Source organism: Arachis ipaensis, chromosome B3 (genome assembly GCF_059453495.1).
Source record: "Arachis ipaensis isolate K30076 ecotype BB chromosome B3, ASM5945349v1, whole genome shotgun sequence".
NCBI classification, from domain to species: Eukaryota; Viridiplantae; Streptophyta; class Magnoliopsida; order Fabales; family Fabaceae; genus Arachis; species Arachis ipaensis.
In genome coordinates this window covers 144,500,058-144,526,755 of record NC_142438.1, presented here as the reverse complement: position 1 = coordinate 144,526,755, position 26,698 = coordinate 144,500,058, and the positions used below count along the sequence as shown (strand labels likewise).

Genomic DNA, 26,698 nt, shown 5'->3' with positions numbered 1-26,698 from the left:
TCGTACTAAAACCAACTCCTAATTAATTACTTAGATCATCTTGACATAACACATTACATGGAATTAATATTTCAATACATATTGTCTGTAGTAGGTATAATTTTTTATTAAATATTTTTTAAAAGGAGTAATAACTAACTCGAAAAACAATTTTTGATACTCAATTCCAGTCAACTTCATTCTTAGTTTTCTTTTTTCCAATATTACTTTTAACACAACTATAATTTCACTCATCATTGTTATTGTTGTCTATTCTCTGAGATTATTACTCTTGTTACTCGTATTTTAAATTCTAAATTTTAAATCTTAAATTTTAAATTTTAAAATTTTTAAAATGATAAGAAGAAAAAAATAATTTTGATAATAAAAAAAAGCTGGCTGATGTCGGCTGATCTAAAATTTGGTTTGCCATGTAGTTTCCTTTAAAAATTAAATAAAATTATAATTTATTAAATAGTGTATAAATTTGGACTTTATAATAAATACATAATTCAACAAGTAATAATATGAAGTTCAAAATTTCTGATTCGACGACGAGATTGCTGGCTCTAAATTTGAAGACGATACCGTGTACGTTGACTAAGAGCACCTTTAATGGTGAGTTCCTCTTTGACTTTTTTCTGACATATAGGAACTCTAACCATTGGAGGAGAGAAGGAGTGAGTTCTCGCACAAGGATCAGGTAAGGGAGTCCTTCTAAGCAGGGACTCAAATTAATCAATAACAACTTGTCATTTGACAAGTTATTATAAAAAAATAATAATATAAAATCTGAAATAATTAAATAATAATTAAATTAGTAATAATTATAATAAAAATTATATTTTTATTTAATTAATAATTTATATTAATTATTTAAATAATAATTAATTAAATAATTAATTAGATTAAATAATTAAGTTTTTATTTAATTAATTATTTATATTATAATTAATATTGAATATTATTAATAATATTATATTAAGTTATAATTAATTAAATTTACTTACATTAAAAAATAAATTTAATTTTTATACCTTATAAAATAATTTTTAGTTGAGTTGGTTATTTTTATTTTTAAAATTTAAAATGCTAATGATATTATTAAAATTAGCAGTTGTAAACACAAAACTATAAATTAGTATAATCTCGAATTATATATTGTGTATTATTATTATATATGAATTTATTTAATATTAATATCTTTTAATAATGAATTATTTTTAAATTTATAAATTTAAATAATATTATTGAAAAAAATTAATTATATTAATTTTAAGTATTTTAATTAATTAATTAAGTGGAACCACAATAGGGACTAAAGTTAGTTCCTCCTAATGGAGAAGATAGAGATGCTTTGAGTTCCTATTTATTGTTTATGACGCAAAAACTGATGTGGATTTACTTTTTATGACAGGTGGGCCATAAACAGGAATTGGGATGAGTTTCCTACTGGAGATGGTCTAACAGCCTAAGCATGGGAGCAGTTGGGTGATAATATTTTATTTTATCCTTTACAAGTATTAAAACCTATTAATTAATCAAAGAAGAGTTACATGGCTAACTAATATAAGTTAATTAATTAATTTAATTATCATTTAATTTTAATTATAAAAATATTTTTATTGTACATATTATATACTAATTACATTCGCTATCCATACTTTTCCTATAAGTTATTAAGGCTAATGTAAGAAAATTGAAATAATTTCTCTCTCTCTCAAAAAGAGGAAAAAATTATTAACTAAATACAAAAATATGTTAATCACCCATTTTTTTAAAAAATAAATTGGTTTTATATTTTTCAATTCCCTAATAACAGAGATGTTTTGTATATTTCTGTTAACTTCTTTAATTTATATATAGAGATTAATTTTTATGTAATGACAATATAAATCATACAATTATAACTATTTTTTAGATGATTATTATTTATGCAGTTAATATAAAAAATAGTTCTTTTACTAATATGACGTTATATGATTAAATTCACATGCATGCAAAACGATTTTATATTTATAATGTATCAAAATTAAATTCTTTATATACCATATCTTTTATTTAACAGATGTAATCAAATGCTTTTATTTAACATATAATTAACAAATTTATTTTTACTATTTTTTATTAAAAATTTAAAATATTTAGTTTGTTGTCTTTTTTTCTATTGACTATATATTGGTTATAAATTAAAATTATTTGTCATGGACTTAAAGGTGTACCCCAAAACTCTATTCGAATTAGAATAAACACCAATCCGACCTCTTGTTTACATAAGCCTTTATACCACCTTTGGCAAAAGTCCTAAAGCTTGTACTATCAGTGCTGATTACATTGTGGTAGACACCCGATCTACCTATAATGTAGTAATAGGTTGGACACCTCTAAACTGAATAGTTTCCAACAAAGAAGGGGATAGCCACCATTTATAGAGATCAAAAGTCGGAGCATAAATGCTATAAAAAGTTTTAACTTTAGAAGCAGCCCCACAAGAAAAATTTGACATCTTTTAGAGCTCACGAAAAAAAGTTTGACCTTTTTTAAAGGTTAGACTCTACATGATATCGAAACCTCCAAGCTTACAAAGGAAATTTGATCTCTTTGCTTGAAAGGCTTTTGATATGCCAAGCATTCATCCCGACCTCATGAACCACAAGCTAGATGTATATCCAGGTGCCTGACTTGTACAATAGAGGTGACTGTTAGCAGTAAAGCTCTGGCAAGCTGCAATTGAATGACAGTTAGGAAGTTAGTTACAAATAGAACTTTTAAGAAGTCTCTAGAAGTAGTTAGTTATTCTTCCAGCTAGTTAAGATAGCTACATTTCTGACTATATATATCAATGACACCTGTAAAAGAAAGCAAGGCAAATTCATTTTCTTCACAAGTCTAAGATCTGCTTTCTTTTTCTCTCTGTTTTCTTTTTCTTTCTGCTTTTTCTCTGTTCTTCACTTTATCTTCAATCCTGTACTGATACCTCACATGGTATCAGAGCTTCAGATCCATGGAACACGCTTCACAGTTCGCCACCACAGCACCTACAGGCGCACCGAACCAGAATGCATTCGCTGCATTCTCTGCAACCAAGCTCAATGAGAACAACTTCAAAGCATGGAAGAAACAAGCACTCACATGCATCAAGGTCAACAAGCTGCAAGATCATCTCAATTCCGTAAAGATTCCAACAAGGTTCAGCTCAGAATCAGATCACAGAAATGAAGTTGAAAGCCAAGAATACTCAGAATGGGAGATTCAAGATCAATGGCTTGTCGCTTGGCTCATCGCGTCCATGGAGCCAAACTTTGTGAATCGAGTTGTTGAATGTGAGTACGCATGTTAAATCTGGACCACACTAGAAGAATACTTTGCAGTGCGAACGAAAACAAAAATCAAACAATTAAAGTCTCAACTAAGAACGCTCAAGAAACACGGGTCAACAGTAATAGAATATATGTCAAAGATCAATCAAGTGGCAAATTCGCTAATAGGTGCACCTCTCTCAAGAGAAGAATACATCGAATTAGCATTGGCAGGTCTTAGAGAAGAATACAATACATTTGTCACCGTTGCAATGGCAAGTATGGATCACACTACCGAAAGCGACTTTGAAACACAACTCTTGATTTAAGAAGAGTTGATTGAGAGATTCAGAAAAAATGAGCTAAGCTCAATGCAAGTAAACATTGCTCAAAGTGATGAAACTCAAGATACAGCGCTCAAAGGAGAAACTATAACAACTACAACGGCAGAGGCAGTGGCTTCCGAAGCTCCAGAGGCAGAGGCCAATTCAGGGGAGGACGGTCCTCATAATAGCAAGGAAGGAGACCACAATGCCAACTCTGTGGCAAGATTGGCCACACAGTCATCCAGTGCTACCATTGCTTCGATCAGGAATTCATGAACCCTCACCTCTAACCCCTAAACACGGCTCAACCACCATCTCTTGCCTTTCACAACAACTCAAGCCCGAACATCCCTCAGCAGTAGCAACAATCCGCAAACACACTGCAACCTACCCTTCCCAACCCTCAAGCTCTTCTAACCGTGCCTTCATTAGTACCAAACACTGCATGGTACCCAGACTCGGGAGCCTCTCACCACATCACATATGATCCAAGAAACCTAACCACAGGAACAAATTATGAGGGTACAGAACAGGTCTTTGGAGGTAATGGCCAATGTATGAAAATTAAGCATATTAGAAGTACATTAATGCATGCATCATAATCAAATAGACCGTTTCAATTACAAAATCTGCTCCATGTCCCTATCATATCCAAAAACTTAGTAAGTGTAGCTAAGTTTGCATTAGATAATTGTGTGTATTTTGAATTCTGGCTTTACTTATGCAATGTGAAATGCTAGATCTTCAAAAAAATTCTTCTTCAAGGACTGCTTAAAGAAAGACTGTACAAATTTGAGGGAGTTCATACCCCCACATCATACCCCCACATTAACCTGATCCACTCATACCCCCACATCACCACTCATATCAGTACCTATTTGTTCATATCCTGAACCGAGCTATAAGTTGTAGAAGAACAAATTCAGACACTGCTAGAAGTTGGCTTTATAAGGAAGGTAAAATACCCATTATGGTTTGCGTACGTAGTACTCATGAAGAAACAAAATGGGAAGTGGAGGATGTGCATTGACTACACCGACCTTAACAAAGCTTGTTCAAATGACCTTTATCCACTTTTCAGTATCGACGCTCTGATAGATTTGGCCTCAGGCTACAAATACTTGTCTTTCATGAACGCATATTCGGAATACAACTAAATCCTGATGTATAAGCCGGATCAAGAGAGTACCTCTTTCATTACTTTCGAAGCAAACTACTGCTATATGATAATGCCCTTTGTATTAAAAAATGCTGGAGTCACTTATCAAATATTAATAAATAAGATGTTCTCATCTCACTTTAAAAAATTAATAGAACTCTACATAGATGATACGACTGGTTTTAGATTTTAGGTTTTTGACCCTATTATTATGCAATTTTGTAAATTCGATCATGTTTCTACGTAAAAATTATAAAATTTTGTAATAAAAATAGGTTGATGAAAAAATTTGACAACATATTATAATAAATATTGTGGCAGTTTTAAAATAATAAGATTCTAAAATTGTGATGGTTATTATGGTAGTTTTAATGAAAATTACTGTAATTTTTTTAAATTATGGCCGTTTTTTATTTTTTGGTTATTATTGACATTTTTTAAAATTGTGGCGGTTTAAAATTACATTATATATGGAGAATAATGGCAGTTTAAATACCATTTTAAATAATTTAATAATCATCATTTTAACCAATTTAAAATAGCGATTTAAGAACCATTTTAAACTAACTCAAAAATTGTTATTTTAATATGAAAATTGTGGTAATTTTTAAAAAATCGCCTTAATAACTAAATGGGACTTAAAATTAAAGCGATTTTTTTACTATCGTTCAAGGTAATAATGACCGTTAAAATCGTCGTAAAATTAAAAAAAAAAACATATTTTAACCAGAATTTTTTATAATGCTAGGAGATTACTTATTAATTTTACCCTGATTTATATTGATACCTTTCAATGGAGAACAAACGTACAATAATGGAAATAATGACCTATACTTATATTATATTATGAATATTATATTCACAATCTACTTGAAATAGCACTGCCTATAATATAAACTTTCAGAGACATTAATAATAATTACACATAAAAGTTGCCTTCTACGTATAATGTTCAAAGCTGCAAATTAAACAGCGACCACTAATAATAACAAAACGAACAAGAAGTAACGAATTACAATTAATTAACCAAATAATAGATGATCTTTATTCTTTGATTAACAATAATAATATAATCTCTGCTGCTGCTGCTGCAAGCTTATTCCTTTAATTTCAATAGCTAGTAGCTACATAGCTTCCACTTCCCCATATGCATGTACGACCTTCAACAAAAATATTGAAAAGATGAATAATAATCTTTTATTATCTTCTCATCATGCTTAATAATGATGAGCTAATTAATAAAATTTAAAAAACAGCTATATATATATAAAAGTAATTAACTAATCATATAGAAAGTTAAAGCAAAGTTTTGTAGGACAAAAGTTTGCAGTTCAAGAAAGTACCGGTGAATAATAAAATAAAAACAGTTAATGATTAGTCAACATAATTAGATGTATAGGTATTTTTTTTTTTTAATTAGCTAATATCATTTAATGGAAGTAATGCAAGAAAATATATATAGACTTTAAGTACCTGTTTCCTAGTGATCATGGACGTGATGACTTCATGTTCATCTTAGCTTGTAGGCCATGTCTCCAGGTTTTGCTGGTGGTGGCTGCTGATGCGGCTGTGGCTGCGGATTTGAGTTTGTTTTTCCAATCGTGTAGGCCATGTTTCCAGTTTGTGCTGCTGGTGGCTGCTGCTGCTGCCGACCTGAGTTCCCTCTTGGAATCTCGTAGGCCATGTGATCAGCAGTGTTCATTGTTTCTTTTTTCTGTTGTTATTGGTTTTTGTTCTTGCTAGGTGTTGGGTTAGCTTGGAAATCTATTCATATGGCATCTTAATTTATAGATGCTACGTGATTCTTGCATGCATATTCTACGTAAATTAGGGTACATTTACGTATGATATATATCAGCGTCTCAACATTTGTAAACTTTACATGAAATTTAACTTGTAATAATATTATATTTTGAGATTGTTGTATTCTTATTAACTGTATAGTTCAGATGCGTTCTTGAGAAAACTAATTAATTAGGGAAACTCATGGTAGCTAAGAGAGGCATGTACGGTCATTACTTTTATTTTTTATTTTTTATTAGAAGAGATTACTGGTTTTTCATGTTGATGGACATTGCATGAGAAATGCTACTGCATTTCGATGGACATTGCAGGGAAATGATGAAATGCTCTTCGATCTCCATTTTTATTTTGTATTTTTTAATTATAAGAAAATCGATGACAATAATAATTAATAACTCGATGAGTAATTTGTAAAAGAATTTCAGTATCATTTGCGCCAACAATTCGAGGAACTAAGCCAACCCATGCGTGCGTATTTGAAGAGATTAACAGTAACGCATATATGGGGAATGAGTTAGTTGGATAGACTATTATAGAGATCAACATTATATTATTTTATTTCAATTTCTCTAGATAGATAACGGGGTGCAAACCATGTAAACAATGGATTGTATCCAAGTTCACTAAAAAAAAAAAAAAAATTCAAGTTAACTAAAAAAAAAAAAAGTAAATGCTATCCAACCCTTCTAAAATAATATGTAAATTACTCTTTATAATATGTCAAATTTTAATTGGTCATTATCTTAACCATAATTAATTTATTTTGTAATTTATTATTTGAGACGAGTAATGGTATAATTTCTTAAAATATCAAAATCTCACTCCCTTTAATTGAAGCACATTTCCACTCCTCAATTCTTTCTTCATCGCGTAGTTTCGGCCCTTCCAAGTATCGTCGTCGTCGTCGTGACAAGAAGCACCGAGTCGTCGTCACTCTCACGCAATCTCTCTTTCTTCAGTGTATCATTTCTTAACTACGTTGTTAAATTTCCGTCATTCCTAGTATAGCCAGCAACGCCGATGTCATTGTTATCTCCTGTCTTCTCACTCGATTCCTCTTTCTGCTGTGGATCACTCTTTACTAACATAATTAATGGTTAATTTAGTTATTAAATTTTTTATTAAAAAAATATATCTTTATTTAATTACATAATAGAACATATATTCATATGTAAAATATAATATAATAAAGTAAATCTACTTAGGTACTGAAAATATAATTAAAATAATAAACATATAAATATAATAGTAAAAGTTGTACTCTAAACAAGTAAATATATGCTTTATCATACATAAATTATTTTAAAAAATTGAATAAATTATTAAAATTAATAACAAAAATTTAAAATGATAAAATCTAACTTTTTTACAGTATTTTTTATAATATTTTATTCTTTTAATTTTTAATTTATTAGTATTTTATTATTTAATTAATGATTAAACAAATTATTTTTATGAAAAATTATTTTTTGTATTATTTTAAAAAAGAGACCAATATAACAGTTTAAAAAATAACGTAAAAATAGTATTTTAAATAAAAAATATTTAATATTAAAATTTTTAAATATAAAAATAAATTGTATAAATATTTAACAGATAAATATAAAATACATACCTAAAATAAATAAAATATATAAAAAAATATATCACGTAATATTTAAAAAATTAAAATCAGTTGTATATTTTAGATTTAAACAATTTAATGTAGTTTTTTTCTGGATAATATATATTTTAATGTAAATACTTAGATTTACTTCATTAATAGATTTTAGATCAACACTTTGATTTTAAATAAATTTTTATTATTTTAGAAGTCTAAAAATTATTTTTGTAAGATAGATTGATATTAATTCATTATTTTTAATAAAATTTTAATATATTTATTGAACAATGTTAAAAATCAAATAGATAAATTTTAGATGAAACACTTCGATTCTAATATATATAGACCTCTAAATAATTTATAATAAATATAGAACATCTTAAATATATGTCTATTAGATAGTTTATAAACGTGCAAAATCTCTATTTCCTATATATTAAACTAGATTTTAGATTGAATTAGATCCATACTTAATTTTAATACTCATTAAAGTTAATTTTAATACGCATTAAAGTTAATTTTTAATTAATCTCATGCATGATCAATCCTAACTTTCTAATAAATATCACCTTGTAATGCACTGAATTCGCAGGAAGGAAAAAAATCTGACTTTCTAGCCGCTACTAGGGGTGGAAACAGGCCAGGTCAGGCCAGCTTTACTCTTAACAGGCCTGACTTGTCATGTAGTTGATTGGCCTGAGCCTGGCCTGCAGCTTGTTATAAACTTTTTTCAAAGTACTAAGCCTCACTTGTTATTCAACCTGGCCTGGCCTGAAGTCTGTTAAAAGGCCTGTTAATTTTTTTTTTTACAAAAATAAAAATATTATTTTAAAAAAATATTTTTTAATAAACATATTTATATATAAAATATTATATTTAATATTTATAAGAATTTTTAAATTTTAAAGTATTTAAAATATACAAAACTATTTATAATTAAATATAGTAAATTTAAAATATCTCATTATCTTGTTAATAATAAAAAAGTTATTTATATATATAATTATGTATTAAATGGTTCAGACAGGTCTGACAGGCCAGGCCAGGCTAATTAGTGAGTCTGGGCTTGGCCTATTAACATAATAAGGCCTTTATAACAGTCTGAGCCTGTGCCTATTTTATAACAGGTCAGGCTAAACACAGGCCAGGCTGCAGACCCCTTGCAGGCCGTCTGGCCTTTTTCCACCCCTAGCCGCTGCTCATGTTCAAACTTTTGACGGTTTCTTACTCATCAATTGGTTATCGATTACATTCACAAATACTTGGAGTATTATTTTCAAATGCAGAACTAATATATGCATTATATTGATGTTTTTCAATAAAAATATACCATAAAGTATATTTTTGTCTTTAAAATTTAATAAAAATTTTAAATATTTATAAATTTTATTTTGTTTTAATTTTAATTTTATCTTAAAAATTTTTTATTTGTATCAAATATATTTTTAGAGGCTAATTTTGTATGCATTATTGTTCAATTAGTCTTAAATTTTTTAAAAATTTAACTGTCAAAAATATATTTGATGTAAATAAAAAATTTTGAGATAAAATTAAAATAAAAAAACTAAAAATACTTTTAAAATATTTATAAATTTTAAAGACAGAAATATATTTTACCCAAAAATATATTATTGTTATCGTTTTCTTAACGTGAAATATGAAGCATAATAAATATACACTGTTATTTTTACGAATAAAATACACGATACCCTTTTGAAGTGAAAAATAAGGATAATTTACTTAATTAAATTGTTTCACTCTCAATATTACGCAAATATATTGTTTCCAAATTCAATACGCAAATACATTGTTTCACTTATCTATATAAATCGCTACTGGCAGTAGCGGTTTACAGGTGTACAGAAACCGCTACAACTAGCCGCGGTTTACGTGTATTATGCATTGGTCATAAACCGCTGCTGCCAGCAGCGGTTTACGTGTGTTGGTGTGCGTGCGTAAACTGCTAGAGCCTATAGCGGTTTACGTATAGTTGGCTGCCTATATAAACCGTGGTGGTAGCCGCGGATTATTCATTTGGAGGGTTTGTGAGGTTTTTTAGAGAAAGAAAATTCTAGAGAGAGGTTAGAGCAAGTTGAGAGCGGGTCCGAGGTATCTCAGTGGTGACTTCCGGCGAGTTATCATGGCAGACAGGAGCTTGTACCGACTGAACGGTGTTGCGCATATTGCCGGTTCTATTGGTGACGAGGTTAGTTAATAATTATTTTTTTTAGGCTTAGCATTTGTTAGTTAGAAAAATGGTATGTAAGATAGACGAACTAGAATTTATATATTATTCCCTCTAGTTTGAAATTAGGCTTCGCATGCTAGGATGTTAGTTTAATCGGTTTGGGTTAATATTTTGAATTTTTCTTGTTAAGTTATAAATATGACTAGTTAGCTGAATTTCAAATCCTTCAATGAATGTTATTCTACATGTTGTTGGTTTAGTTTAGGGAAAGGGATAGTTGACGTTCATGATTTATTTTAGTTCGGTTAGTGTATTTGTATGATATGAAGTTTTTTATTTTAAAGCTTTATAATATTTTTATAATTCTGGCTATTATTTATTGAAGTATGTGTTTTGTTATTTTTACTATCGTAATTAGTTTCTATAATTTGAAGCTTACATGTTTTTCGACGGCTTAGTTATATAGGATTCATAGATTAATTTGTTTACCGGTTCATCATTTGTTGATGGTTTAAGATATTTGTTATTGTTAGATAGGAAAATTTTTTTATGGATAGGAGAATTTAATTGGACCCTGTATTTCTTTCATGTTCTGTGCAGCCCACTAGGTGTATATACAGTGTGAGACGGCAACAGAATATGCCCATGCATGAAAGGATCATCCCGTATTTAGAGAGGGCTGGATTGTACCATTTGGCCAGGCTAAACAGCTAATGGTTCTGGTTGGATGAGCCATTGGTTAGTGCGTTCGTTGAGAGGTGGCGTCCTGAGACGCACACGTTCCATATGCCTTTCGGAGAGTGCACAGTGACATTGCAAGGCGTGGCATTTCAGCTAGGGCTGCCTGTGGATGGGGAGGCTGTGAGTGGTTGCCTTGGTGAGTTTGAGAAATACATGGAGGGTGGCCGACCAGCTTGAGAGTGGTTTGAGGACCTATTCGGTGAGTGGCCTCCACCGAATAAGGTCAAGCAGATGACAGTACACTTTACATGGTTCCACGAGAGGTTTAGGATGCTACCACCAGATGCGACCGAGGAGACTGTCCGCATCTACACACGTGCCTACATCATGATGCTGTTATCGACTCAGTTATTTGGGGACAAGAGTGCGAACCGGGTACATATACGGTGGTTGCCATTTGTGGCAAACCTTAATGACATGGGGAGGTATAGCTGGGGGTCGGCCGCTTTGGCTTGGTTGTACCGATGCATGTGTCGGGTAGCAAACAGAAATGTGACTAACCTTGCGGGTCCCCTTCAGTTGCTGCAGAGTTGGATATTCTGGCGGTTTCCGTCTTTGAGGCTGTCCGGGTTTGAGGTTTTCTCTTTCCCGCTGGCATCCAGGTATAGGTTATGTTTTTTTAATGCTTAAAAATTTCATGGGCGGTTTTTTAAGTTTGTGTCACATATGATTTACAATTAGGTGGTCTGCCTACTTACCTCCGAATGATGGCAAGGAACAGAGGGTCATAAGCTATCGGCTTACATTGGATCGCTTGACCGCTCGTTATGTTAGTATTATACTAGTTAGGGTTTCGTTTCTGGTTTGCTCTCGAGTGGTGACTAGATATATACTTGTTGTGGTAATGTCTGATGAGTTCTAAATTTTCAAATTGTATGGGAGCCATACTCCGTGCTTGATGTACTTGCCGTGGTCCATCCGGAGGGCATGGCAACAGGGGTAGTGCAGCGCCTGGAAGTATCCACAGTCGCAGGTGCGATCCCTTAGAGAAACCCGATAGCTACCCAACGAGAATTTGCCCGTGGGAGTAGTCTCAGCCATTGTATAGTCAAGTTGATGCCTATCGAACACAGTCACTGTGAAGCACCTCAAATCCTTCAAGTTCCGCTTAATGGCGTTAACTAGTGCCTGCGAATACCGGTGTCCGGACCCTAACTGTGCCTCTGCCATCTGCCCCCGGACAACAAACAACTCCGCCAGCTGGAGATAGGTCGACTTAACCAGGGACGTCACTGGTAGATTTCTTGTGCCCTTCAAAACAGAGTTCACATACTCAGATATATTAGTCGACATGTGACCATATCGTCTCCCCCCATCCTTGTGCTGTGTTCACCTCTCATACTCCATCCTGTTTGCCCAGTCGCACATGGCTGGGTTCTCTGTCCTCATTATATCAAACCAATAGTCAAATTCTGCTTCCGTCTTCGCATAAGCGGCATTTACCAGCCACCTCCTCGCATCCTGTCCCTTGAAAGTAAGGGCAAAATTTGCAGCAACATGCCGAATACAAAATACCCGATAAGCATGAGGAGGTCACCAACTACTATCGGGGGACTCTAGTGCAGCCTTGATGCCATTGTGTCTATCAGAGATCACGAGAATACCTTGCTGTGGAGTAACATGTCTTCTAAGATTGGATAGAAAGTATGACCAAGACTCTGCATTTTTCCCCTCCACGAGTGCAAACGCAACAGGCAAAATATTCGAGTTACCATCCTGAGCGATCGCTAACAACAATGTCCTGCCATACTTGCCATAGAGGTGTGTTCCGTCGATACTTACGAGCGGCTTACAGTGGCGGAATGCCTCAATACATGGAGGGAATGTCCAAAACATGCGATGAAAGTAGACTCTATCTTTATCAACTTGGTCACCCACTCTAACCGGAGAGGTCTTCAGCAGAGCAACGGAACCGTCCATGGTGGATGTGACCCTAAGTATCCATCAAGGCAGATTCGCATATGACTCCTCCCAATCGCCATACATCTGCGCTACTGCCTCCTTCTGCTTCGCCAACCACACCTTCCGATAACTAGGCCTGAATCCATATGTCGCCTCCGTTGCCTCTTGCAACACCTTAATCGACACGGACGCATCAGCTCTAACCAATGGAAAGATTCTCGCACAGATGACATGATAATCAAGCTGCTTGTGGTCACTCGATATCGATGTGGCCATACACGTGTGTGGTCCGTTGTACCTCCTAACTTCCCATGTGCTCTTCCTTTTTCGCATGACTATCCGAATCAACTACGTGCACCCGTTACCAAACTCCTTGCATCTCCCTTGGTATTTCAGATTGTCTGACTCCATAACCTTGTACTCAACTCCACGCCGAATACTGAAATCTTTTACGCTCAGCACGGCTTCCTCCTTACTCTGGAACGATTGGCCAATCTGAAATTCAGTCATAGTTGTCCCATCATGCATCCCCTGCCCATCGAATGTTGCATCTACATTCTGGTGTTGGCCAATGGCTTCCAAGTTCAAAGAAGACATGTGGGGAGGGTACTCTTGTGTTCCAGAACCGGAACCTCCATGGGTTGGACGTGTACCTCTTGGAATATCATCATCACTATCCCCACCAATATCGACCGGCTCCTCATCTGAATCATCGTCACACAGCGCATTCTCAACTCGATCCGGTCCGGCATCAAATTCAAAATCAGGCACAACAGGAGCCACATATGCATGAACAGCCCCAGCATGTTCGGGCTCAGGAATCGGAACTGCCGCTGCTACCACAGGCATCGTTGTCGAGGCACCACCGACTGCAGTCGACTGAGGATTCGGTGCCAATGCCCCAGAGCTATCCACACCATCTTCCAACTTCGCAAGCAGCTCAGGTATCCTCACCTCCGGAAAACTACGCCTGCAGTGAAACAAGACCTGCAGGTCTTCATCCGACCCTATCACGAATGTCTCATATCTCACACCAGTTGAAACAACGGCTATGGGAATCTTGTAAAATAACTTTTTTACCCACTTCGTCCCACAGGTACCGAGCTTCCGTAATATGCTTAGCTTAATCTCTGCCAATGTACTCGACGATCGGATAAAAATACTAATCGGTTCTCTATCTGTGAATTTCACACCATGCCTTTTGCTCTTTTGAATTTTTTCAGAGTAGTGAACCAGAGCCACAAAACTATCCTCCCCCTCCATTTGTGAATAACACTCTATCTCTCTACATTTGGCCCTCCATAGTTTATATAGGCAGCCCCATTCAGCATGCTTAACGTAAACCGCTATAGGCTCTAGCGGTTTACTATCATACACGCAGGCACGTAAACCGTTGCTGGTAGCAGCGGTTTATGACTAAGCCGTTTTGCACGTAAACCGCGACTGGTTGTAGCGGTTTCTGTACACCTGTAAACTGCTACTGCCAGTAGCAGTTTATATAGATTCGTGAAACAATGCAATTGCATATTAAATTTGGAAATAATGTATTTACGTAATATTGATGTTCAAACGATTTAATTAAGTAAATTGTCCGAAAAATAATATGTTTGACCTTGGTGTAAATATTTAACTTTATAAAGAAATAAAGTAAAATGAGGGTACAACCAGAAAGTTTTTTAAGTAAAACAATAAAGAATCCCACCAACCTCTTATTATACGGCTTGAAAGAAATCAAAGTACCGCCAGTCGTCAAACATCGTATCCACATTAATTTGACCAAACTACAAACTTTTGTTGTCGTGTGCGTGAAGTTAATTATTAATGGAGTAATTTCCAGTTAAGTTAACGCAAAATTTCTGTATGTCTAGAATTTCAAATCTTAATTAATAACCCTCTACAATGAGTAAGTAGTTAATAATTTCTTTTTAAGGTTAGAAAACAGAAGGGATGAAAAAAAAGTGTTTGCTTTAAACTTGTATCATGAACAAAATCATAAATTTATCCTAGCTACATATACTATAAGCTAATTAATCTAAGAATACCATATATCAACCTCGACTTTAGGTCTTTCCAAAATTAATTAAGAATAATTATTATCAACCACGTTCATGTTGACGTTAACAACCCTGAACTGGAATTTGGAGACACACACAGCCATTGTCCGGAGTAAAAGGACTAAAATGCCACTCCGTAAACCATTAATCACTTTCTAAATTCTCACCAAATACGACGAGTTGGTAAAAGTCGGTGGTGGTCTTCCGGCCTCTTAGGGAGGCCCACTTTGTTATATTTTATGAATTTTATTTTGAATAATATAAGTATAGAGAAATTTCATAAGTGCATTTGACATGTAATCTTAATAAAAATAATTAATTTTTATATTTAATACGTGAATAATTATTTAAAATAACAAATTACATCTGTTAATTATGTAAAAAGTTTTAGTTTATTGATGTATTAGAATTAAACTCCTTGTTTATATTTTTTTAAAAAGTTCATTTTTCTAATTCCCTCTTCTAAATAAAAAAGGAAACAAAATACTTTTCTTTTGTATTTAATAATTTTTTTTATTTTATTTAACCAAGTAAACAACTAAGTACTTCAATTTATTTTGTAGCAACTATGCATGTAGACTGTGTTAAAAAGAAATTTAAATTTAGTATTTATATATTTTTTATTTTAAAATATTATTTATATATCAAAATTTATCAAAATCAGTTATTATATATTTTTGTATAAATATATGTATAATTTAATTAGTGTATTTTATATTTTAATGTATATTTTACACTAATAATTAAATTTAATGTCTAATCTTAATATACACTACCTAACATAATTATTATTATTATATACCAAAAAAATTCTACGATCAATTTTAACCTGTTAAAACTTAACTCTCTTTTTTTAGAAAAAAAAAAAAAAGAGAAAGCATTTGATTTATTGATATAAATAAAATTATAAATAGAATAACTTACGTGCGGCAATAGTTATGACTTATTAAAGATAGAATTCCTCAATTGAGTCAATTCCCCAGTAAAACTATAGCACAAAATAACATTCAATATTCTAAATCTGAAAGAAGAGAACTCTAAAAAAAATTTAAAAAAAAAAAACTAGTATTAGAAATATAAAAAAGTAAAAAAGTAAGAATTTATGTATAAGAAAAATAAAACTTAACTAATTATTTGCATTTAGTTAAGAAGAGAACTTGTACAAGCAACTAACCATTGGTGAACGCAGAACGCGGTATATCATCGCATTGCATTAAATTTGAGCCTCTCAACTCTCAGCTGCATGACTTGGTCAGTTGGTTATATGTTTAACTTTGAAATTTTGAATGTGTAATAACTTTCTAATTTTTAAATATATGCGACATTTTATTAGAGGAACACATAGAAGAGGAATTGTTAATTAATTATTTAGTATAGTTAGGACAATATTATATATCTAATAAATATTATTATTTTTTATCAGTATTTAGTCAATAATAATTTATATTTATATCTATAAAAATTTTATATACAAAATTATAAAATTTATATTTGTCAAAATTTATATTTATATTTTTTAAATTTTTTTACACATAAATTATTAAAATGTATTTATTAAAAATAATTTAGTGATTATATTAGTTAAATAATAAGAAAAAATACTAAAAATTTTTGGTGAAGAGTTTCTCGTTATTTAACTAGATATATAGTTACCCGTGTCCGTAGCGCGTATTAGTAGTAATGTTGAACGTTGAAATCCTTGCTTTTTAGAACTTATATTTTATTAAACTTCAATTGGTTAAATTTCTTCTGAACTTTACATGACGGTTTTTGCCACAGTTTGGGTGTGACGACTCACATCACCGCGGATATCTCCTTGTGCCACAAGCTACATTTTTCACGCAAACTAAATCAGATAATTCAATTTGTAAAAATGAGAAATGTAATATGAAAAAAAAAATTGATAGAAATTTCTATGTAGATTACCATGAATCACTTGGTAATTTCGCTTCTTATACGTGGGATTATGAACAAGCTAAGGAACTAATGCAGCACCCCTATAAATACACGATTCTCATGTTGCTATATGCTTCATCGATCATCAACATTCATAACATATCCACGACATTCCAAAAACCAATAGCAATTATATATACACAATAATGAGTAGCCAAAGCATAAGCATTCAAAAGGTTCTGTGCCCCGTGACAAGGCCACCTCCTAAGTCGTCTTCTAGTAATTCAAATCCTCCTCCAAAACCTGGAAAAAAGTCGCCAACTATTCAAGATGCCTTTGCAAGAAGAAGCAAATCATAATCCCACTACGTACTTATTCCAAATTAAATGCTCCTGATGAATAATTGTTTGGTTTATATTCTTATTTATTTCATCACCATACTAATTTCTTATATTCTTTGATTTTGTACGTTACAGATTCAAGTGTACTTTTGGTGAATGAAGCAATGCAATTAAGTACGTACCATGAGGAGGATATATATATGTAGTGGTCTTATTTGTTTATTTTATTTGTTAGTTTGACTCCACATACATTTGTTAAAAATATGTGCTTCTATCTCCAATAATTGTACTTCAATTTAATGTGTTTCTCATTGTAAACAAGTGAGTCATCTTAGTAATAAAATGTGATGATATGCATATATATATTTGTGCGTTGTTAAACCCTAAACCATACTAACTAATAATTGAGGAAATTTTGGCATATGGGAACGTCGAATAATGTGAAACATTAATAGCTTCTCAACAATCTATTACGTTATTTGATCGAGCACTAAAAGAGGAACAGGAACTGCATGAGAAATATACTAATACCTTCAATTTTGGAATACGGTAGCGAGCTATAGTAGTGTTGTGATTGTTTCGATCCAATGATTGTTTTATATGCGTATGTATATAATAGATTGGTAAAGCTAGAGAAAAAAAAATAAAATTTATCTTATTTAATATTTATTAATTGTATGTTGTAATAATTTATAAATTCTAAATAAGATAAATTTTAACTGTTTTTAATTATTTTTTTTTACTAAATATTTACAATAATAAAATATGTGAACTAACAAAATATGTTTTTCCAGAGTATATATACAATTATTAAACTTATAACTCGACCTGTAAAACTAAAGTCGACCAGAATATATATACATACACCTATTTTTTCAAGTCAACCTCTAAAAGGGACAACATAAAATATAAATAGAGAAGAATTTATATACATATAGGGAGTCACTTAGATAAAGACGCGTAAAACGTCTTTTTTTAAATATATTTTTAAGTAATTAAAATTTAATACATATAATTGATTAAGTTATGTTATTTTTATCAAAATTAGATCAGATAAATTGATTTGGCCAAAAAATCGATAAATTATACCTTGAGCCTGTCTAAATTAATATTTTTTATAAAAAATAATTATAATATTTCTATTATAAAAAAATGACATATATATATATATATTTAAAAAATTCTAAATTCTAATATTTTTTTTGTGTTGTTATAGGATTATAATTTAAGATTTTTAAAATTAAAAAAATATATAATAAAAATATTTTAGTTATTTTTTATAATAAAGTTATTGTAGTAATTTTTTATAAAAAGAAATATTAATTTAATCGGTTTAAGGTTTGGTTTACCAATTTTTTTATCAAATTAATTTGTCTGATATAATTTTAACAAAAATAATATAGTTTAATCAATTATATATATTAAATTTTAGTTAATAACAAACATCTTTAAAAAAAAGACGTTTTAAACATCTTTATCGAAATATCTCCCATATATATATATATATATATATATATATATATAACAAAATACAGTAATCCCAAAATAACTAACTTTGCTTGCAGAGGGAATTCTAAATGTTTACTAAGGTGTCTCTCAACCTACATCTGAAAAACAACATTATATGTATGGAATGAGAATTGGGTCGTTCCCGACCAGCATGATAAATATGCCAACGTACATAATGTATAAAAAATTCCGAAAAAATAAAAAATAATCTTAAAATTCCGACACTCAAATTTAAAATTCAGAGTTATAAATTAAATTAGAAATAAGATAAACTATTTAGAGTACTCAGCTAATCAAGAACATTAAAATAGCAAAATTCAAGAAGTCAGCTAATCAAGGTCAGAAAACAAATTTTCTATTTCTAACCAATTTTTCTATTTTACTGTATAATAGTCTTAGAGCCGCTGTAATAATAAGTATGTGATATATAAGAAGGATCACCTATAGTTAAAAAGTGGACTTTTGCTATTGAACAATTGAGTTCTATTCATCTATTGCACAAAATTCTGATCACAAAATTTGTCTGTCTTTCTTATTACTTCTGCAAATTACTCTGATTTCTATTAATCCGAAATTAAACCAGTGTCTATGAAAGAAACTGTCAGATTAATAAAACTATATAGGCGACAATAATTAATACCATGAATGTTTGTGAAATCACCATGTTATTATTATGTTTATAGTTTATACTACCTTAATTAATCGTCCAACAAAAATATATAAGGCAAAGTTGTAGCACAAAAGTCAGCAACATGTGCACTAGATCTATTAGGCCCCACTATGTTTTTATACACCGGCGTGCGGATTCAAAGTTTAACAAACCCATTTCAATTCCTCATAGTTTCTATGTAAATTGAGAGCAATACCACCTTAATTACCACATTATTTAACGTATTAATATTATAGGCCTTGCATTGGTTGCCGACTCAGCGTGGATAAATCTTGTAACGCAAGTAACTCCACAGCTATGGGAATTCAATGTTTTTGTATGATACAAGAAATTAGAAATTGTTAAATAACAAATACAATACGGAGAAATAATGGTAGGAATTTCAATGTAAATTACTTGGTAATTTCAATGTATAATTCATCATCAACGTTATTCACAACAAGACCTAATATATATCCAAATCAAGTTCATATTAATCTCATGCCACATTTGCTAATTTCACCGGTACTTATTTTATGATAATCCTAATTATTCTCGAACCCCTTTTATACTAATACATCATAAAATAATCCTAATACTAGTGTATGTTTTTTTTTTTTTTTTTTTACCAAAGATATGAGACTCGAACCCGCAACCTCTTAATTGAGCATGGGAATACTATGCCATTTGAGCTAGTATTCATTGGCTTTTTTTTAAAAATTTGGAAAGATATGAGACTCGAACCCGCAACCTTTTAATTGAGTATGAGGAGTCTATGTCATTTAAACTATTACTCATTGGCAATACTAGTGTATGTTTGCCTCTATAATAAAAGTGTCAATGCATTTGTAAGGAGTATTTTGTAATATATAAGTGCGTTTCTCATTGTAAAATTTCTTAATAAGAAATTGATGTTACTATTGAATCAATAGTTTGTTGTTACAAATCAAATTATCTAGTGGAACTGGTCTGTTAAGATTTCCTTTTATAACGTTGATTCTAGTTATATAGTTATCATCAGTTTTTGGTAGTTATAATATTAGTTACTTCTGTCAAGATTCTTTAATTAAATTTTCGAAGTTGTAATAATAATATCCAATAAATAAATAAACATATATAAAAAAAAAAACAGAAGAAGATACTGAGCAATTTTTTAATTTCAGGTTTAGAGAGAATGATTTTATTTTTCATTTTATACTGTTACTATACTTTAAACTTTATTGATAAACCTTATGCAAGAGAAACTTAAAAAAGAAGTGATGAATTAAGGGGCTATAAAAGAAAATTAATAAATGCTTAACGAAAACAAATTGGACTCCATTGGGTGGGCCTACAAAGGAAAGAATAATCTAAGAATTGGGTCCGTATTTTGTGACACATCAAAATAATATCTTTATTTTTCATGTGATAACATTTTAGCTACCTTTGTTTATAGGCAAAGGATACTGAAACATGAACATTGAAATATAAAATTATATTTAATAAATAAAATATGAACAAAAATATTATGTTAAAAAATACTGAATTAATATATTTTAATTTGTGTTTTTTAGAAATATTAATAAAAAAACATATTTTTTTTTATTTTTTATTATTTTTATCAATTTTTTATAATTATATTCTTTATTGTTGTTTTTTTCTTTTCAAATTCTTTTATAAAAAAGTAGAGGATATATAAATTAAATTTTTATAATTTATTTTATTTTATCATCAAATAAAATATAAAAATATTAATTTTTATATTTTTATTTTTTATTTTTGTCTTATTCTCAAGATTTTGTCTTATCCAATTTTATAACCAAATGTAGCCTTTTAGTCTTGTCTCTTTGTTGGGCTTAATTACATAAGAGTAAAGGTAAAACTGATATTAATTTCCTGACAAAAAAAAATGATTAATTTTAAATCAAGATTATCCTTTTAGTTTAAGCATATGAATAAATAGAAGAATATAATGAGCTTCAAAATTATTAAATTTATGCTGTATGATCTAAAATAAATAAACAATATATGTGATAAAAAAATTAACAGTAAAAAACGTGATAGTTTATACCAATTTTTTTTAGAGTTGATATATCATTAATATGCTTATCAATTCACCACATATATATCACCATCATATCACCATCAATGAAAATTGCATAAACTTTCAGAGATTATTGTTCATTATAAAGTTAAATAATACATGGAAAGTGAGAGATCACAGCCTCCTAGCTCTAAATTTTGCACTTCTAGTATTAACCAATGAAACGAACAACAATATAATATGAATTAATTAAATAAAAATAATAAAATATATATATCTTTGACCAACAATATAATAATCTCTGCTACTCCTGCTGCCAGAAGTATTATTGTTCCAAAGCAATCTACATATATAGTCCCCACTTCCACATATTATATACCTGCTGTAACAAAATGAAGAACATATCAGTGTCATGCATAAAAGAAATGACATCAGAGAGCATATCAAAAAAAAAAAAAATCTGTAATAATCACTTTTCACTTAACATTAGTATGTTTAAGGTGAGCTAACATAGCAAACAAGTAAAAAATAATCATTTTTTTCAGAAGAAAAAAAGAAGAGAAAAGATTTGACAGTTAAAATTGGTATTACATATGAAGTATAAATACACAGGATTAATAGTTAAATTAATTAGTTCATGAAAGATGGCTCATATTTTAAATTCGTTCTTAAAAAATTTTATCAATTAAATTATTCATTCAAAAATTATAAATTAATTATTTTTATCCGTCTATCACATAAATAATAATTTCTATCAACGATTAATGATATAGAACGTTAACCGATAGCATATATGATACTCTAGTATGTTCAATTGAACGCTAATCAAATATATTTATAAAAATTTATCAATTTCGTCAATTTTTTAATTATATAAATTCTAATCCTAATATAACCAGACGACACTAATAAATTGATAAATTTTTAAAAGGAAAAATCTAGGGGCCAGCAACTTTGTTAAATTCTGGTCAGCATGTAACTAGCAAAAAAAAGTGAGCCATTGGATGAAATTTCACATCAATCTCACACCATTAAAACCATAATTGATGGCTATTTGATGGCTACAAATCACAAAAGTTGCTGACCCTAGCATTCCTCTTTTTATAATTATATTTGTTTAGTGTTTAATTGAATATGCTAAATGTCATGTATGATGTGAGTTAATGTTTTATGTCATTAATCGTTGACGAAAACTATTAATTGAATGACTGGATGATAAAAATAATTAATTTATGATCTTTGAAGGACTCATTTGATTGATGAAAACTTTCAAAAAAAAAATTTGAAGAACAAACCATCTTTTAAAAATTAATTTGATTATTAATCTAAAATATATATAATAAAAATGAAAATCATAAATTAAAATAGTATATTAAATAAAAGAAAAATTAAATTTTAATTTTAATGTACTGCTAATATATACAAAATAATTTTACATATATATTTAATTAATTATATAATATTACGTTAAAAAATCATTTTTATATTCACAATATAAATGATTATTAAAAAATAATGTATAAAATATATTTTATAATAATAACATATTAAAATTAAAGTTTTAAAACTAAATGTGTCTGCACCATTTATACAAAAAAAATAAAAAATAAAAAATAAAAGAGCAGAACATTATATATTAAGAAATTACACTGTTATTGCACGGTAGACCTGTTTTGGGAATCAGTTTCGTCCGTTTGGATTCTTAGTCATACGAAGGTTATAGCCCATCATGCCTTCAATTCCCGCTTTATTGTTGTTGTTGTCGTTCTCCTTCTTCTTCGGCTTCGGTTGCTGCGGTTTTTTTGGGTCTTCCAAGCTCATATGGTTGGAAATATACTGAGGTTTGGTGTTGAGATCAGCCATGGAGATTAATTGATATTAATCAATACAATAATAAATGTAACCAATATACACTAATGTGATAAATGAAAATGTTCAATTTGAAATACAAAGTTCTTGTTTTGTGTGCTCCTGATCAAGCTTCACAGAATGGCTATATATATAGTAATAGAGAGGGGTTAGGGTTTTTTTTTTGTATTTTTTTTTTTTTTGCATGCATGAATGACGTGCCATAGTAATTCAAAGGTAAATTAGGTCTCAAATGCGTATACGCGTCTCACCATGTAAATGTCCTATGAATTTTGTAAAATATATATATATTTAATTTAACATTATTAATTATAATTATTTTATTAGCTATATACAACGAAATTGTTGGTAAAATTAAGAACAAATCTAGGGCAACAAGAAACGAAGGAAACTGTCATGTAAAAGATGCATGAAAGACGATTACATAATATATATATACAGAATCCATAAAGCTTGCATTGGTAAATTTTTCATTTTTGTAGAATATACATGAAAATCTTTCATAGACTTTGAATATTAATGATTCTTTTGTGAGGTTTATGTTAATTAATTTAATTCACAATAGTTTGGACTCGGTTTCTTTTTGGTCCAATCAAAGTAAAGTAATTAATCCGGTATTTAGAGGAGAAGAGCATTACTATGCGGTCTTGGATTAATTGAAAATATATGAATAATTTAAACATATATTAATAATAAAAATTAAGAGGTTTTAACGTACAGTATATGTTATGAATTATTTTTCTTTAAATTTTAACCTTTTGCTATATCTAATATATAGTTTTAAACTCTAATACTGAATACTCTCTAATAGAGAGGGAGGGGCAATAAAAAACAAAGTATGTGATTAGAGCACTATTTTTCATTTTCTGAAAAGATAATATGAAAATTACTAAGCAAAATATAAAATTTGCTGAACAAAGATCTCTTAGAAATTGTTTTATATGAACGTTTTAAGAAGTGAAATACATAAAATGAAGTCAAATCCTATTTTTCATTTCAGATAAGGCAAGAGAAAACAATAGAAAAAGAATTTGTGTTTATTGAAGTTGAAATAATACGATATATAAAATGATATTTATAGGTGGTAAGGGAATCAAAATAATAAAGACCGTAATATCCTAAAATAAATATTCATATATGCTAAATAATTCTAATAAAATCTAATTGATCCTAATATATTCTAACATCATATAATAAATATTTAAATAAAAATTTTATATATAAATTAAAAATCAATCACCAAATTAATTATTATATATTAATATATATTTACATATTTTAATTAAATAATTAGCTAGCTAACAAAACAATAAACTTGTTATAATAAAATAACCAAACTTGTTTATAATATATAGTACTATAAAAAAATTTATATCCCAAATATATATACACAGTGATTGATAAGTGATTATTTTTTTTCACATAGTATAATTGTGTTTTAAATTGTTTTGTTAAACAATTGAGTCCATAGAGAGATAAACTGAGTAATTTTCATAATAATTTCAGTGTCATGTGAGCGAAAGATGAAGGCATATACCTTAGCTTGTATATTTGAACTTAATGGGGCAAGATTTTTATGAAAACGTGTATTCTGAGTATGAATTATTCAAAGATGGATATTTTTATTTCGTTGCTATCCTTCGCTAATTAATTAAGAGGACCCAGGTCGATTAAATTGGCTCTGTATTTTACAGTTCCATATATAATAAAAATGAATTTTTTTTTTCAGATTTCCGTTTGCTTACATGTGGAAGGTTCCTTTGTTTTTTTCACGGTGCACACAAAAGAAAAAAAAAATTAGTTATTTCCCTTCCCTTGCCTCCTCCAGTTTAGACGACTAATAGCAACAATTGAAAGACATCACAATTTATAATACTGACGATTAAATTAATTACGTTATATTAAATGTATTTTATGTTATTTTCTTTATTTAAAGCAAAATTGTTTATGTTTCCACTATATATCGTCTTAATTATTAGATAAAAAAGCAACTAATTTGCAATTAAAGAAAAATTTAAGTCAACTATATCGTAAAAAAACTTATATATATTATGAAAATTTAAGCACAACATATATAAGAATGATAAAATATCAAAATAAAAAACACATTAAAATTTGACAGTGATAAAATTAAATATGCTTGGACAACAATTTACTCACAGACACTCAAAAAAAAATTTTAATTACTCCATTTATCCTTATAATTTTTTTAAATTTATAATTAAGTTTCTATATTTTTTTAATTGAATTCTTGTATTATTTTTACTTTTGTAATTAGGTCTTTTTTATATCAAAAATATAATATTAAAATCAATAGAATATTTTTTTCAAAAAATATGTAATCAAAGATCTAATTATGTTCTTAATTTTAGATACTTTTAAATTTTTTAATTAACATAAACTAATTTTAATTTTTTTATTTATTTTATATTTAAAATTATAAATTTTTAACCTTAATTAGACTGTAAATTATAATTTCTAAACCCTAAATTCTTCGTAAAATAAAAATTTTTAGAATTAAAAAAATTGACTAATGTTAACTAACTAAAAATTAATTTCTAATACTTTTTGACATAAAAAGAAAAACAAAAAAAAAAAGAAAGAAAAACAATTTTTTTTTCAATTAATAGAAAACATAACTTTTAAGCTATATTTGTTTCTAAGCATAGGATGTTAAAATATAAACACAAAAATATAAAATTATATTTGACAGATAAGACAGACAGAGACATGCTTAGAGACACTAAATTAATGTATTTTGTGTATTTATTAATAGAAATGATACAAACATTAATAAAAAATACAATTTATTTTTTTATATTTTTCTTTCATTATTTCTATTATCTTTTATAATTATAATTTTTATTATTATATTTTTCTTCCTAAATATTTTGGATAAAAAAATAAATTAGACTTTTAAAATTTATTCTTTCTTATATTTAATTTATTATCAAATAAAATATAAAAATAAAATAATTGTATTTTTATTCTTTATATCTCATCCTCAAAATCTTATCTTATTTTGTTATGAGAATCAACAGTATCTTATGGAACTATTATGCACGCTAGACTGGTAGAGTCCCTTGGGATGCTTAGTCATACGAATATTATAGCCCATGTCTTCAGTTTTCACAGCCTCACTCTTCTTAATTTTGTTGTTGTGAGGCTTCAGCTGCTGCGATTGTTTTGGTTCTGCAAAGTTCATTCCCTTGGAGATATTCTTAGGTTTGCTGAGATCAGCCATGCAGATCGATATATCAATCAATGCAATCGATCATAATAATAATAGTAATAATATTGTGATTGTGATCAATGAAAATGTTCAACTTGAAATACAATATTCTTGTTTTGGTGTGC

At 29.3% G+C, this 26,698-nt stretch overlaps 3 protein-coding genes across 3 annotated transcripts; all 3 read right to left on the bottom strand.

Annotated features, from left to right (window-relative positions):
* Nucleotides 1–11,956: 11,956 nt before the first annotated feature.
* LOC148572690 (uncharacterized) lies at nucleotides 11,957–12,391 on the bottom strand. The gene has a single exon (XM_088507697.1). It carries the CDS (start codon nucleotides 12,389–12,391, stop codon nucleotides 11,957–11,959), a length of 435 nt encoding a protein of 144 aa, XP_088363823.1.
* A 240-nt stretch (nucleotides 12,392–12,631) lies between these two features.
* Nucleotides 12,632–13,018, bottom strand: LOC148572689 (uncharacterized). Its single transcript, XM_088507696.1, has one exon. It carries the CDS (start codon nucleotides 13,016–13,018, stop codon nucleotides 12,632–12,634), a length of 387 nt encoding a protein of 128 aa, XP_088363822.1.
* A 330-nt stretch (nucleotides 13,019–13,348) lies between these two features.
* Nucleotides 13,349–14,263, bottom strand: LOC107633846 (uncharacterized). Its single transcript, XM_016337444.1, has one exon. It carries the CDS (start codon nucleotides 14,261–14,263, stop codon nucleotides 13,349–13,351), a length of 915 nt encoding a protein of 304 aa, XP_016192930.1.
* Between the last annotated feature and the right edge of the window lie 12,435 nt (nucleotides 14,264–26,698).

Coding starts and splice junctions, on each gene's coding strand:
- LOC148572690 (XM_088507697.1), bottom strand. CDS start 12,391: ATGTCGACTAATATATCTGAGTATGTGAACTCTGTTTTGAAGGGCACA.
- LOC148572689 (XM_088507696.1), bottom strand. CDS start 13,018: ATGGACGGTTCCGTTGCTCTGCTGAAGACCTCTCCGGTTAGAGTGGGT.
- LOC107633846 (XM_016337444.1), bottom strand. CDS start 14,263: ATGGAGGGGGAGGATAGTTTTGTGGCTCTGGTTCACTACTCTGAAAAA.